Raw genomic sequence first — 15,702 nt, forward strand, 5'->3', positions numbered from 1 at the left:
TTGCTTTCTCATGAAAAACCAAACTACACAATTTTAATCACAACGAAATTCTGATATTAACCTATATACATACGTATGTAATGTACATATTGAGTAGATACATTTTTTTATATCAATAGGTATCTATACTTAAACTAAGTTTGCTTTTATTCTAAGCTAGTTCAACAAGTAGATAGGTACATACATAAAGATGTAATGTATGTATGTATCTACGTTATGTTCAACTCAATTGCTAAAACAAAATGCCTGTTTCAAAATGTATAGAAGCCCAATTAAAAATACAAACAAAATTCAATAGTTTAATTTAAAACTAAAAACTTTAACCTAATCATTATGAATTTCACAAGGAAATTAATTCCAAAAAAAAAATTTCATTCGAACCATATGTTTCACAAAAAAGCATACCAGCCTTCATCTCCCAGACGAACACACCCCGTATAACAAATTTGTCATAATTTATTCACTCATTTTCTTTTCAAAAATTATTCCAAATTGCCAAAAGTAATATATTTAAATTTTTAACCAACAATAACAATACACATACATATGTTTGCATAGGTATATATGTATGCATTTATATTAAAAATATTTGACTTACCTTTTCATTGTAGGATGTGATCCAATTTTCCGATTTCATAAGAACGCTGTTTTATTTATCACGTTTCACAAATGGGAGACAAAACGTACAAAAGTAGTACGACGAAAACTTAAAAAAAAGCAACAAAAATTGTTTTCTTCTTTGATTGTTGCTTTCAATTTTAATCTTTCTTTTTTGTTTTTGTTGTTGTTGCTATTATTTTTCTCGTTGTGAATTATTTTCTTCTTTTTTATTCTGTTTTTGTTTAAATAAAAAAAAATTATTTACTGCGCCTTGTCGTGATGATGATGTGTCCAACAATAACAACAATAATTGAATCTCTCTCAATTATGATGTATCTTTAAAAAAAAAAAACAAAAACTGTGTGTTTTTTAGTAGATATAAAATCAAAAAAAAAAAACAAAACACAAACTCACGAAGATGAACTTAGTACATCAGGTATTGCGCTGGATGATGATTTGTTTGTTTGATGTATATTTTATAATTATTACCCTTTTATTAGATATAGCGTTTTTCTATTGAGGGTTTTTCAAATCGTTGCTAACGTTGTTTTTTTTTTCTTCTTCTGATGACCAATAATACGATGCGTTTCGTTTCAACACACAATATATAATTAATTGAAAAATATACCTAGTCAAGTGGGCAAATTACACTTCAAGTCGTTGATTTGATACACTTCGATTTTTGTTATACATCAGTGGAATTCTTATTTTTCTTCTATTTTTCTAATTTTTAAAAATGCACTTAATATTTTTTTTTTGTATTTTAATCACAATATGTTTCGTTTTACGCGAAGTCGATGTCGAAGTCACGCATTAAATTAGTTATAGGTAGATAGGTATTTTATTTTTCTTCACAGATGCGCATTTATACGTAGCTTATGAATGTACTTGCTAAAAATGTCCTTCCTTCTGTTCTGGGTTTTCTTCAAAGAGCTTGGCACTAGAATTGGACAAGAATTGATTTTGCTTATAGTGTCACTTGTATGAGTTCCCTTAGATTTGTTGTTTTTGTTTTGTATGTCTTTAAGGGTGGTCGCTGATGAGGGATAGGTGCAGTGCAGATATTTTTTCTTCTTCTATAAGTTTCTCAGTTCAAAAACACCACATACAATTTCAATTTTCTAATTACAGCCAGCTGTCAGGTAATGGTGCGCACATTTGTCATAGGTAAGTATAGCAGTCGTATATAGTGTACGAGTATAACGTAATTATGCGATAGAAAATAGTCAAAATGATTTTCACTTTAGTCGGCTTTCTTAAAATATCTCAACACAAAGTATATACGTAGGTAGTTGTAAAAGACAGGTATGGTGCAAGATCGAGAGATAAAAATGTTGACGAAGAGAAGAAAACAACAAAAACGTGTATATAGTGTTCAACTGAATTTCTTTTCTTTATTTTTTTTTTGTAAAAATAGCTTCAAGTTTGACCCCGTGTCACGTCACTTGAGATACAAATTAAAACAGAGAAAAACAAACGAAGAGTATAGTGCTGAATGGTTAAGCCAATTTCACTCTACAATTGGTTTTTGAGTGAGCACACACAATAAAAATGTTTCGAGAAAAGTCTATTCTAAGTATACGACGCCTTGGTTTTTCTTTGAAATTTGGTTCAAACAAATAAAATTGTGTGAAATTTTCTTACAGCAATTAAAAACTCTTTTCGAATGTCCCCAAATAAGTGAAATACTTGAACAGAAAATTCAAAAAACAAAATTTATATCAAATCAAGTGTTTTCCTATTTTCACAATTTTATGGATTCAAAAAAAGGAATAATATTTTTTAAGTATAACACGAACGATCAACTTGTGAGTTTTATTATCTGCAGATTGCTTCTCATCAACTTCACTTTCGTACGCGGTCACACTCACTGAACGACTGGTTGCTTGCCAGTTTCATTATTCTTATTCCACTAATTGAGTGAAGAGTGAAAACGAATATTTTGTGTTCCCCAATGTTTCTCTGATGTATATACAACTTTTTTGGATCAGCTTCAGGTTCAGCTTTAGGGAGGGGGGGCTGGCTGCTATCACGACTATCGGCTTCGGCTACGGCTTTGGCTATATTGCGCACTCACACATTGATAGAATAAATAGACGTGTAAGAAACTTGTTACGGTTACTCACAAAGGGGGAGGTGATGTGATGATGGTTGGTGGTGGCACCGCACCGGGTCGAACCGGCCGTAAAGCGACGACCGACGTTTTTGATACTAAAAGATACAAAAGTATCTTGTTGTAGGTTGACGCGCTACTAGTGGATATATTTCCCCAACTTTGGTCTACTGAACGACTTCTGTTCTATTGGGTTTGACGACAACGACGACGACAGTGGCGTTGGCATTTAGTGACCACTACAATACAATGCTATAAAAGTCGCAGAGATAAGAGCTTTTCTTCTTTGATTTTCAAGTCGAAGCAGCTTGAAGGGGAAAACCTGCATGCTTGGTAGAATGCCACCATCAATTTGACTACTACCCCCACCTTCTCCCCATACTCTTCTCAACAGTGGAAACACTCTCTCTCGGTGTTTATTAGAGCGGTTTTTATTTTACTTTTTGTTGTTGTTGGTTTTGGTGGGGTGCCTTAAGTGTCACTGTAGAATACTTGAGAAACAAATGCAATTCTTTTGGTGGATGTCGTGATTTTGGTTAAATAATAACTTCGAAAGGTTCTGTTGGAGAGACGGTGCACATGCAAAGGGAACATTATGTTCCCTTCACTCCGTTGCATGATGAGAGCTTAATCTATTACGTCAGAGTATCTTACCCCAGGCTATATGGGTACAGTGTAGATACTGCTAGTTCAACTTTCAAAAGCTCTAAGTATTTTTATGGTACTAAGAAGATTCTTGTATGCGTCGTTGCCGTTGTTGTTGTCGATTTCGTCCCACTGTTAGGTTATAGAAGTCGTGCAGCTTTTAGAGAAACTTTTTTGTTTTGAATTGAGTACTTCGTGCAAATACCTGAGTAAGTACATATCGAGTATAATGAGTATCTAGCCATATATTTTGAGTAGCAGAAACAGAAGCTTTGAATGGTATTTAGTTGGTAGTATGTACATATATATTTTGTTTTATTTTTGTGTTACTGCAGACACACACACCCGGTCACCTAAAGTGGTATGGTTCGACCTGGTTATAGGTATTATGGCATAGGCATAAGGAGAGAATGGCAAAGTTGTTTGGTTCATTGAGTTTTACTTTCAAACAATTGAGCTGGTTAAACTATATTTGCTTAAGAATTAATGTTTTTTTTTTCTTTTGATAATTATTTTGATTTGTTTTTTTTTTTGATTCAAAATAAATATTTTTCATTGAAATTGCTTGGAAAAATTTAAATAAAAAAAACGTCTTCAAATTTTATAATTATAAACAATAATGTTTCATCAGGTGTAACGTACTTATAAGATAAGATTGATAGGACTCTCTAAATTGTAAAGTTAAAAAGAAGTTAGTATAAACTTTAAGTTTTGTTTGCTAAATTGTTGAAGTACATACATGGCTAATTTAACACATATGGCCATTGGTAACAAGTTCAAACTCTTGTCTTCTTTGTTTCAAAAAGTCAGTCTTAAAGAATTCGTTTGTCTTTCGTTAGTCCAAACTAATATAAAAAATCACTGCTATCTTTGCAACTACTTAGTTCCTTATGCTTTTTTACGTTTTCTAAGCTTTTGGAGTACTCGTAAAATAAGTTTTATTTCTTTACTTAATCTTATTCCTTTTAGTCTGACAATAAGACTGTAGATAACATTTCATCAAAGCAAGATGGTTTCAATGCCAATCCAATAACATTTTTCAAGAATATACTCTTTTAAAATGTGTGTTCATCTCGATGAGCCAATTGGATTTATTATTTTTTCCTATAAAAGTTTATATAAGATAGTTCCTTATATAATTTAACATTATTTGTATACATTCCTGGTAAAAACTAAAAGCAGTTTTTTTTGAAAATAAGTTACTGATTGATTTTGGTTCATAAGATGTAATACTATATATGAAAATATGAAAATTGATAACACGGTTTTCTGAAATAAAAACGGCCACATTTGAACTAGTTTTTCGAATTATTTTTTTTTAATCTTAGAATGCTTAATAGTATCAGCTTGATGCCAAATTTGGTCATACCGTCGAGTATAGATATTTGTTCCTTAGTCAAACTATGAGAAATTGGAATGCTTTGACACAAATGGAGAATAGTAAATAAATGAGTTTTTGGGGAGGTCTCGTTAATCTCAGTTATTATGGGTTACTTATTAAATGCACCGTTTTTTGCAACATAAAACTATACAAAATAATTTAAGTATTTAGTTTTAGTTCTTAAATTCACTATTTATTGAATTTTGTTCGCTATTTCAAATTAAGTCTGGGGTTGAACGAAAATTAACAAACGGCCACTGAGGCGTTTGCGTTCTTTTTTTATTTTATTTGTCTTTTTAACACAAATGTTCTTCTAATTTTGTTTGTGAAGGTAAAGTTCGACTACATACGAATATTACACTATACGAACATAACAAGCAAGGAATATGTCTTCCAGGCCAGACAGCAAATTTATAATAATTAAATAATCTGTCAGGTTAAAAAAAGCTTTAGTTTTGGCAGAAGATTCTGTTGTCAAGTTAAAGAAAATTCAGCTATTTTGAAATATTTTCGTCACAATTTGACAGTAAAATTTGGAAAGTTAGATTATAAGGTATTCTGGGGTAATACTATAATTGTCTCAACAACGAATTGTTTTGGTCTTATTTTGTGTTAAGTTAAAAGTACTTACCTTATTTATTTGAGAATTTTATTTTATTAGTGCTTTTTTTGTTGTTGCTATTTAACATAACTAATTCTGTATTTTTTCATTGGTTTTCGTTTTATTTGAATGCGTTCAGCAAGCTGTTGCTTGTGTTTATGAGCCCATAAACGATATACAAGTTTATCTTTGGGTGGTAATCGACGCCAAATATCAGCTGCTCTTTTTAATGATATTTTTTCATTTGATTTATTATTTCGAATTTTTCTTACAAAAATAAAAAATGGATTTATTAATTTCTTTTTCACTAAATGTGTGTTCATTTGAAACTTGATTTTTATGTTTTTTTTTTTTGTTTGACAACATTTTAAAAACATATTGTACATGGTTATTTAAAGTAGAGTGTTTTTTTGTAAGTTTATCAAATGTGTATGTATGTATATATATAAGTTTACATACGGAGCTTACTTTTGGATCCAGGAACAATTCGCAGTTATTATCAAGTTTCATACAGTATAACGCTTATCTTCCATCAAAGAAGAGTAATAGCCAATAAGTTCAAAAAGAGCATAATTCATTAATTTAAATTATATATTTGAAGAGTTCTGAATGGTACTAAGCTAGATCTTGATTGGTTTTCAAATCTTCCGAAGAACCCTAATTTGTATACAGTTATTATTATTAAATATTTGCATTATGATATAATGAAAATATAATTTTTGATAAGTCTTAACACACCCGTTAATTTTTTAAATGTTATTGTTAATAAACTTACTGTGACAATTCACTGCGGCATATGTGGAATAACTTGTTCTTTAAAAACAATATCCATTGATAAGAAAACTAATGAAAGAATAGGTTTTAAACTGCATATATAGGAAGTTATTGGAATCGGTCCGATTTGTTGAATTAAACATTTTGACATTTCTCGACGTTTCAGGGTCCCTAGAGTGGAAATAAATGATTTTCAGATAGATGTATTTGCGTGTGTGTGTACGTACTTTCGTACGTCCGTACGCTAGCGACGTTTCTTTCGTAGTCCGTAGCGCAGGAATCAGTAGAAATATCAACTTCAAATACATTTTGCTATACAGATTATAATGCAGAAAGATGCAGAAAGCACTCTCAAAAAATGACAAATGTCAAAGTTTTCAATTCAACAGATCTGACAAATTACAATAAATTCATAGGGGAAGTTAAAAAAGGTGAAACTTTTAGCTAACCCTATATATCTCATGAACCAATGAAGCTAGTGACTTTAATTAAATTTTACATTATATGTATATTGTAACGAGAAACTGAACAAAAACATTTTTTTCAAAAAATACCAATTAACTGTTTTTTAAAAATCTAAAACTCTGAAAAAAATAAATTTGTCATTTTGAATATTTTGCGAAGAAACAAATATTTCACCTCCAAAATAATTTTGGGCAATAAAAAAAAAAACGTTCTTAACATCTGATAAAATTTGAGAAAAAAAAAATTAGAAAGCTCTTTTATAAAAAATAAAAACCTAATAAAAACTCAAAGTACTCAAAGTTAGTAAAAATTGATTTTCGACTCAAATATCTTTGTCAGTATTTTAAGATTATGGCTTAAAACTTGTTGTTTTTATTTAGTTAAGTTTTGAGAAAAAACGAATCGACATTTTTTTTTACAAAAAATAAAAACCTAAAAAAAATAATACAAGTTGGTAAAAATTGATTTTCGGCTCAAACATCTTTTCAAAAATTTGAAATATTGGCTTGAAATTATTTTTATCTCACGGATAATATTGTTTTTGACATTCAGTATTTTTTTTATAAAAATCCAACAGTCATTTCATTTAATACAAAATTAAAATCTACAAAAAATAGTACGCAAATTTTGTTAAAATTGATTTTCAGATCTCAATATCTCTTGAATAAAAGAATACATTGATTTCAAATTAATTTAATTTATCCAATTTGTATTTTTTAATATAAGAAATAAAAACTTTTAAGAAATGCTACTTAAATTGCTAAAAATTGGTTTTCGACTTAAAATCTTGTTAGTTAAAATAGATTTTTAAATCAAACTATTTCATCAAATGCAAAATATTTATGGTAATTTAAAATTAATCAATTCTTTTTTAACATAACACATAAACCAACAATCCTTTTAAACAAGAAAATCAACAGTCGGGATATAATATCAGTTATGAGTTATCCCCCTTTTTTTTAAATAGCCCTAAAAGCGAATCAATCCTATACGCAGTCCAGTAATTTATTCTATTTTTATTATGGTAAATGGTAAATGGGCTGCTTTCATCCATTGTGATACCTTAGAGTATTGAACAACCCTAAAAGAGTGATTAAAAATGTAGTTCGAGTAATAAAAATAAAATTGTTTGAAACTCATTCCTTTAATTTGTTTTGAAAAAGTCATGAATTTAAATACACATCGGACTTAGCAAACATAATTACATAAACAGTCATAGATTTCATTTATTCACTTTGATTAAAATAAATGATTTTGATGTTTTATGTTTATTTAACAAATGAGCTTCTATAAAAAGTTAGATCATTAATCTTCTTTAAGAACTCATAAGAATTCTTACTGCTATTTCTCCATATGGTTGGAAATATCTTAATATTCGGTCAAATTAACACACATACAAAAAAGTTCTTGTGCATATAAAATTTAAGTGTTCATCAAAGCCCAATACAAGAAATATTTCATGTTAATAGGATTTATAACTAATTATAAAAACATACATTAAAATTAACATTAACGGAAGAAATTATGTGTATATTATTAAAAAGTATCCTATTATTATTCATATTAATGTCCAAAGCTTACAAGTGGTTATGCACAAAACAGTTTTCCATTTTGTATGCATTTGCATTTCCTTATGCTTCCTCGCAATTTTCACCAGCAACGCCATTATTTTATATTTGAACCAACTTTACATCCAGTAGAAAACATGAAACATATTCCATGTATAATCCAGATACCCATGGAGATTTAAAAATATAATCCATCTATAAGGTTGGATGAACTTTCAAAGTTTAAATGGCTCTTTAATATCCATCGAACACTCACTTCTAATCTTTCGACATTTTGCACATGAAACCCATCGACGCCAACTTCACTGCACGACATCATTACACAGTCGGGCACATGCCCATGCCCACTTACCCTCCAACATCTATATACAGTATATTCTATCCTATCCTATCCTATCCTATCCATGCCACATGCAACTTCTTCTCTGACTGCTGCAAATACAAATAATTAGGCACTTGTATCGTAGCTTCGAGACTTGCGACTTACGACTTGTGAGTCTATCGTTATATACCAGTAGACACACAATTCGCAATCTACCAACAATTCAATGCGAGGAAATCGAAATCGATGAACAAACGAATCCGGCGGATCGTCTTCTTTATAGTACTCGTACAAAGTTTCATTTATTTCCCTATGGTTGAGGTCTCGCCTCTCACTCGGCACCATCATCATCGAAGTATAATCTTAGGGGTTCCGGCAACTATAGCGAAGCAAACGTGTGTACAGTGTAGTACCTTTTTCGACACCTCAAACATTCCACCCACTTGTTTTGTGGCTGAACCGAACACTGAACAGTGAACAGTAAACATGGAAGACGCCTCAATACCTCAGACTCCCAAACTATGTCTTTCGTCATCTACGAAGCGGCGTTCTAAAACAAGCACGCAAACAAGGAATAATCATAGAAGCGCAGATCTAAAAATAGCCAACATCCGCCCACCAAAATCATGCTTTCAGACGTCAAGCTGTATAATGTATATAGCGTAGTGTAGTGATGCTGTGAAAATAATAATAATCATGGAAAAGTATCTGCATCAATTGCGATGGCGATGGTGATGGTTAGGGTGGGTGGTGCTACTTCTGCTTGGTTAGGACATCTTTTTTCCAACCGAAGGTTACTCCCGCTGAGTATTGTAGACACGAGTATTTTTTAAGCTTAAAGCTTATACTTTAGTGTACTCGAACATGTACACATGTATTAATCAAATGTTGTATTTTTTGTTTTGTCTTTATTTGTATTAGTAAAAGTCCTTGTTTGTGAATTCTGTAGAAAGAAACAATTTCGAAACATGGAGTTTTGAAGAAGATGGTGAGGAATCCGGCATATTTCACTTGACTTAACAATAATTTTCTAAACTGTGCTGCTTAATCTCTGTGACATGTAATTGACAGAATATTAATTGATGGTTTTTGTTCACAAAAATGTCGGAGAGGGAGTTATTAGGTTTCAAAATTATTGAACTTTAATGAACAAAAAACTTACATAAGTGAGTTAACATTTTGAAAAAAGAAGTAAAATTAATTCTCGAGTGAGATGGAAATACCATACATACGAGCAGATTCCTTTTAAAACAGTTCCATCACACTTTTTCATCAGAAAGAAGAACATGTTATCAAATTCCAAATACGTACTTTTGTAATAAGATGGCTATGGAAAAAAGTTGTTCACTCCCTCTGATCTTTCTTTTATATCCATGACTTAAATATTACTCCTATCTCAGAGCTGGTTCTCCTTCATATTTCTTATGCCTCTTTGACAGAATTAAAAATTTGAATTGATGCTTGATAACATCATCAATGGTTTATTAACGTCGTCGTAAGCTCTAGAGAAATAACCAGCTGCATTCCTCCCTTTAAAAAGTTCAACTGTAATACTAGCATCATACTATCAAGTACATAGATTAATTATTTAGCCGTACTACGCGAATGTTTAATCCCTAACCACATTTTGTCTTTCCCATTCATTGAAAGATTCGGGAATTTAAAACCAAAACTGACACCTCCTTTCAAGAAATCTTTCTCTTTGCTAATGCTCACAACGTGTTTCTGAATAATAATGGTAATAACATCTCATCATCATCTAAAAATATTGTTACGAAATAAGACCTTATTTGAAATAAGATACAAACTTTATGTATGGACCCACAAATTTTAGATACGCCCAACATATAAACAGTAATTTTGGTGCAATGTCTATAGTCAATTCTAGGTGTTATTCAGATGATCCGCACTGTAAGGCAATGACCCGCTTTGATCGAGCTTAGTGCAAGGAAATGTTCGCCGAGTCTTAAGTGAACTTTAGTTATAATACAATAAATACATAAATACGATTGATAGGCACTTCGAAACATCATTGAGAAATTGTTTCATACAAGATAAAAATAGAGTTACCCTAAATAATATATACATTTATTATATATGGCAATAATATTTCAATTTCCATCACTTCAAGGTGATTTTTTAAATTGAGTAAAAGACAGTTTAAGGAAAATATAAACACATGAAATTATTAACTAAAGAAAGTTCGAAGCTCCACAATCATATGGAGATAGAAATAAAAATCTGAATAATTCCTTATTTTCAAGAAAGACTTATTATTTTCTCTCAGGCAAGGTAGGCGAAACATAAATTATTCATCCCATGGGAATGTATAACCAACTACAATATTCTTCAAAGAAAAAAAAAAGTAAAACATAAGGGGTTTTGATTCCTCATTAGAATATTGTACAATTTATACTAGAAGTTCAGACTTCTGGGTGTATAGTGTGCTATATGAGTATAATAAATCCAAAGGGACGAAAATACGTGAAGGACTAGATTCTGTATTCCATGTTTTTACATTTTATATATGGACTTTTAATGAGCCGGAATCTCATCAAGGATAATAATTTTCAGTGAGGATGTGGTTTTATGATAATTGTAGACGTAGGATGACATATTTAATTACCATAATTTTAATACAGAATGAATGTTAGATCTAAGAGACTTAAGCAGTTAAAATAGTGGTTTGAATCTATGCGAAGAACATTTACCCTTACTTAAAAAAATATCTCTTAAAGAGGTTCTTAACAACAGAAAGATTCATACAATTTTAGTTCAATAAAAAAACTGAATTATTTTGTCTAGTACTAAACTGTGTCCTCTCTATAATACACTTACATTTAAAATAGCCAGTTACTAAGTATGTAAAGACGTTTCAACCTAAAAATAAGATTATTTCAGAAATATTTATCGATTTTTACTTAAATCATTATTCAAAAAAATTCAATTCCCAATTCAAGCATAATGCAACTCCAACAATGCTACAAATTCCTGTTTAACCTGTTATTGAAATATTCAGGAATTCAAAAGCAATGACCCTTACATTTTCTTGGTCATTACATTATTATTAAAAAATCTCCAACATAATATATACAATTGACTTACCACATGACTGTGGTCAACATCGATTAAGCCCAGATATTAAATCTTTTTAAAGGACAAACGTACCTATTTTCCAAAAAATTAGAAAACAAATTCCGAATTAATAGTGAATCGACACACAGGGTCTTTGATTTCAAGAAAGTGAGAGTTGAATTAGTGGAGGCCGATTTAGAGAATGGCTAAGGATATGTTCTTCGAGCTCTTGGACAAAACATTTGAGTAGTGTCCTAGCTATTATATAAAAATTGTCCCGGTCGATATTAATGCTAAGCTTGGAAGAGAAGACAAATTTAGTGGAATAATCAGGGAAAACATCCTGCACCACAACACTCTCAATAACGGATTTAATTTCATCGATTTCGCTGCGGGGTAAATCGTTATGGTAGCCAGTATGCGTTTTCCACAAATCAACTTCCAAAGGGAACTTGGAGTTCTCCAGATCAATCTAACCGCAACCTGATTGATAATGTTGCCTTTGACAATACACACATCATAGATGTCCGAACTTTCCGCGGAGTTAACACCCACTCGGACCACTACCTGGTTGTAGCCAAGTTAGAACTTCGGGTTACCAGACCCAAGGCGAAACAGGGAGATGCTGGGAGAAGATACAACGTTGAACGGCTATAATCGCAAATCCTTCTCCGACCGAGTTACAAGTAACCTCTTTTAAAGGTCTCTGCCAGAAACACAATATATCGAGAAACAGTGCCAACATTGCCAAGATACAGTCAGAGGAGTCATTGTCAAGAAATTCTTGATAAGGAATGTCGGCAAGCAAATACAGCCAAACAACAGGCACGCAAATCAGCACTGCAAAGAAAGGCGAGAGCTGCTCACGAGCTCTATGAGCAGGACAGGAGAGAGGAATACCGATTTTTCAGAAGGAAAAAGAGAAAGCATAAGAAGCGTGCAGTCGAGGATGTTGAGAGGTTCAAAAGCAGAAAAGAAGTTCAAAAGTGTTATGAGCAGGTGAAATGAAATAGACAAGTACATAAATCTAACTGAAAGCTGCAAATACGAAAGTGGAACATTATAGTGGAACCAAAGTCAATGCTGAGGAAATGGACGACGACAATCCGAATTCCACCGTCAGGCAGGAAGATTGACTAAAGCCAACACGTCTAAAGATTGCCATATCTAAGCTGAAGTCTAATAAAGCCGCCGGAGCAGACTGCTAAAATGCCGACCTGTTCAAAGCAGCTGGAGATAATTTGGTTAGGAGCATGCACCATGATATGGTAGGAAGAAAGCATGCCCGATGAATGGAACCTCAGCATTAGTTAAAAAAGGAGATCCTCTAAACTGCACCATTCTTATTTCCCTTAAGACCATAGGTCCTCTCCATCTCTGACAACATTAATAGCACACAGGAATTGTCAAAAGTTGTAAGTCACTAGGCCCTATTTCTTAAAGGACAGTTGATCCACCTAATTTAATTTAGTTTTGTTTAAACTGCACCAATCATAGAGGTATCGGTCTACTCAATATCGCTCACAAATTCATCTATGCCGTAAAATGTAAACGTATAAATCCCATCGTCAATAACCTGATAGGTCACTATCAGTTTGGTTTAAGACTAGGAAAATTCACCGAAACACTTGCTCTTGCAGCAGAAACATTTTTGACGATGCACATCACCGGCCTCTTGACAGCAGTAATGCTTTAATTCTTTTCAAATTTCTTCACAATTTCAGTAATTGCTTGCGTAGATTATAACAACCGTAATGATGGATAATTGCGCAAGAAATGGTTACGTTCGAGTCAAAACTTTTGTAGTAATTCCATTATTGCAAATGACAAACATTTAACTAAAATTATGACACTTCAAAATAAATTATCCTTTATAAAGAAACAATATATTAATGATGTGTGATTACATTTAAAAAAAATATTAAGGGAACTCCACTCTTCCCGTACTTACCCTATCAATTTTTAAAATATAAACCTTTGATTATTGTTTAATCCGCATACAAATTTCAATCTCCCATGCATATTTTTGTCTTTTTAAGAATTTTTCGAAAGTAAATGGATTCTTCCACATTTTCAACGTTAAAACTATTTCATTCCATCAATATCTTAATGTCAATTCCCATGAATTAACTGTACACGTTTTACTTGTATCCCATTTTAGTAACTTTAAAACTTACATGAAAGGCAAGTGGTTTTGGGGTAGGTTTAAGGGAATTCTCGGAAACACATTTTTTGTCCTATAGCTACTGCATTATTTATAATATGCGCAACAAGTCACCATTACATTGAAGAATAATGACAACCCTGGGACATATTTTGTTTATTGCTCCAAAGCACTTGTTTCAAAAATATACGACAAATACAAATTCGTCATTTCGATTTCACCATGATACAAAAATTATAGCCGCTTACCTTTATCTTTTATTTCCCATCTCATAAAAATAAAACAAAATCGCTCCAAAGCTGACGCTCTGCTGTCCTTAGATATACAATACATATGTAACACGCATTTAAATCAAGTGGCCAAATGGGCTTATCCGAAAATGGAAAACATTCCTTCACTATAAAAACTTTCACATACTTATGTATATTCATAACACCTACGCATCGACTACTGTTATATTTATCAATCATTACAATATTTTATTTCTGCGCACTGTAACTGTGACGTTCTTCCTTACCGTTATACCAACATATTGGTTGAAAACTGTTATTTGCATTGCCACTGGCAGACAAAAGCTCTCTGAATCCTCCCATTGACGTCAGAATCATGAAAATCAAATCCAGTGAACAAGTTGTCCTACGTCATTCATTCATTAAAAAGGGTTTTCATTCATTCATGTATTTTAAGGAAGAAATGATGAGATATGTATAGGAACACTAACACAGTCAAATAATGCCTACACCCACTCACATTTTATTGCGTAGTTTACTCGTTGATTAAGGAAGAAGCTGAATACTCTTTGGCATTTCCCCAACCGATTTTCGTTAACCTTGGTAGTTGTTGGAGGGGTTGAACGCAGCAAACCACAGGGAAGCTAAAATGTTCTAGAACATTTGGATTTCTTTCGAAAAACGAAGCTTTTCGCATCAACTGGTACTAGTATTTCATCGAAATGAATATTTTTTGAATGCTTGTTCATAAACTCAGGATTTTGGAGGACGGAGAACTAATTTTAGCTAGGAAATCTTATTGAAACAATAAATACGAGCTTCCATATGGTAACTATGATTAAAGAACCTTCGTAGGACAAGTCACATGGCAGCAGAGGTGGTGGACTTCTTGGAGACTATGCAAAAGTATTCATCCTTACAAATACTACAATAAACCCTACTAAATTTTCAATGTATGTGTATGAGTGAGAAAGGTAAAATTTGAGTGAAAATTTGCTTTAGCTTAGTGTAATTCTATCTTTTCGTTGCTTTTTCAATATCCTTCCAATGCTCACATCATGAATTTTGATTATAATTATTATTCAGTAATTACACTTTTAGGACTTAAGGGATGCATGTAGGTTTCTGTCAGCAACGGATTTTTTGCTTTCAAGAATGATTTGATGGCGCCAGATGGAATCAATATAATACTCGTACCTACCGGCTCCCGCTCCATTTTTATCTTTGTTGAAGCTGTGATTTTGTTTGATATTTGACTTTTCATCAGAGCCATTGGGGTAGTCCTTATGATGTTCTATATCGCCCACAAATTCTTTATTTGTCGCCCACGTTTTATTCCTGTGGCAAAAAAATATCATTAACGAAAATATGAGGTGTGTTCCTTTTTTAGCCAAAGCCAAAATTGCGTAGGTATTTGGTTATACTTACTTCTGGCTTTAAGGCTTTTCGTTTATTTGTTTTTTTGACAGCGACAGTAATTTATCAGCATTTGATAGAAAAGCAAATCAACTTTTTAAAAGAAAAACAATAAGGCTAGAAAGGTGCCATATGGTAGCATTTTATTTCCAGTTTGGCAAAATTTTAGTTTTAGTACTTTGAATGAAATTTACTCAAAATATGCATCATGTGCTTAAAAGTATTTTAGGGTGTGGATTGTGGGTATATTTGCTTTGCAAGAAATGACAATGAAGCCATTTTTTGACTAAATGAACGCTTGATTGCGATCCGCATCAACTTAATTATGTATTAACTTAATATATTAAA

At 32.0% G+C, this 15,702-nt stretch overlaps 1 protein-coding gene and 1 long non-coding RNA gene across 3 annotated transcripts in view; both read right to left on the reverse strand.

The window, feature by feature from the left end:
• Nucleotides 1-15,702, reverse strand: part of LOC129952662 (terminal nucleotidyltransferase 5C) — a 132,529-nt gene that overhangs the window by 60,730 nt on the left and 56,097 nt on the right. The window contains exons 1-2 of one of the 2 annotated variants that reach the window (XM_056065410.1): nt 1,015-2,859; nt 599-936 (exon numbers count right to left, since the gene is read on the reverse strand). The exons of the other annotated variant lie outside the window; for it this stretch is intronic. Of the exons in view, the coding sequence (XP_055921385.1) occupies nt 599-637 (39 nt within the window). The 5' untranslated portion in view covers nt 638-936; nt 1,015-2,859. Of the gene's footprint in view, nt 1-598; nt 937-1,014; nt 2,860-15,702 lie in introns of those variants that run through there. 2 annotated transcript variants of the gene reach the window in all.
• LOC129952665 (uncharacterized) lies at nt 15,091-15,426 on the reverse strand. Its single transcript, XR_008782356.1, has 2 exons — nt 15,367-15,426; nt 15,091-15,276 (listed from the first exon to the last, which is right to left on the reverse strand). It is a non-coding gene; the product is annotated as an uncharacterized LOC129952665 (long non-coding RNA).

Source organism: Eupeodes corollae, chromosome 3, assembly GCF_945859685.1.
Source record: "Eupeodes corollae chromosome 3, idEupCoro1.1, whole genome shotgun sequence".
NCBI classification, from domain to species: domain Eukaryota; kingdom Metazoa; phylum Arthropoda; class Insecta; order Diptera; family Syrphidae; genus Eupeodes; species Eupeodes corollae.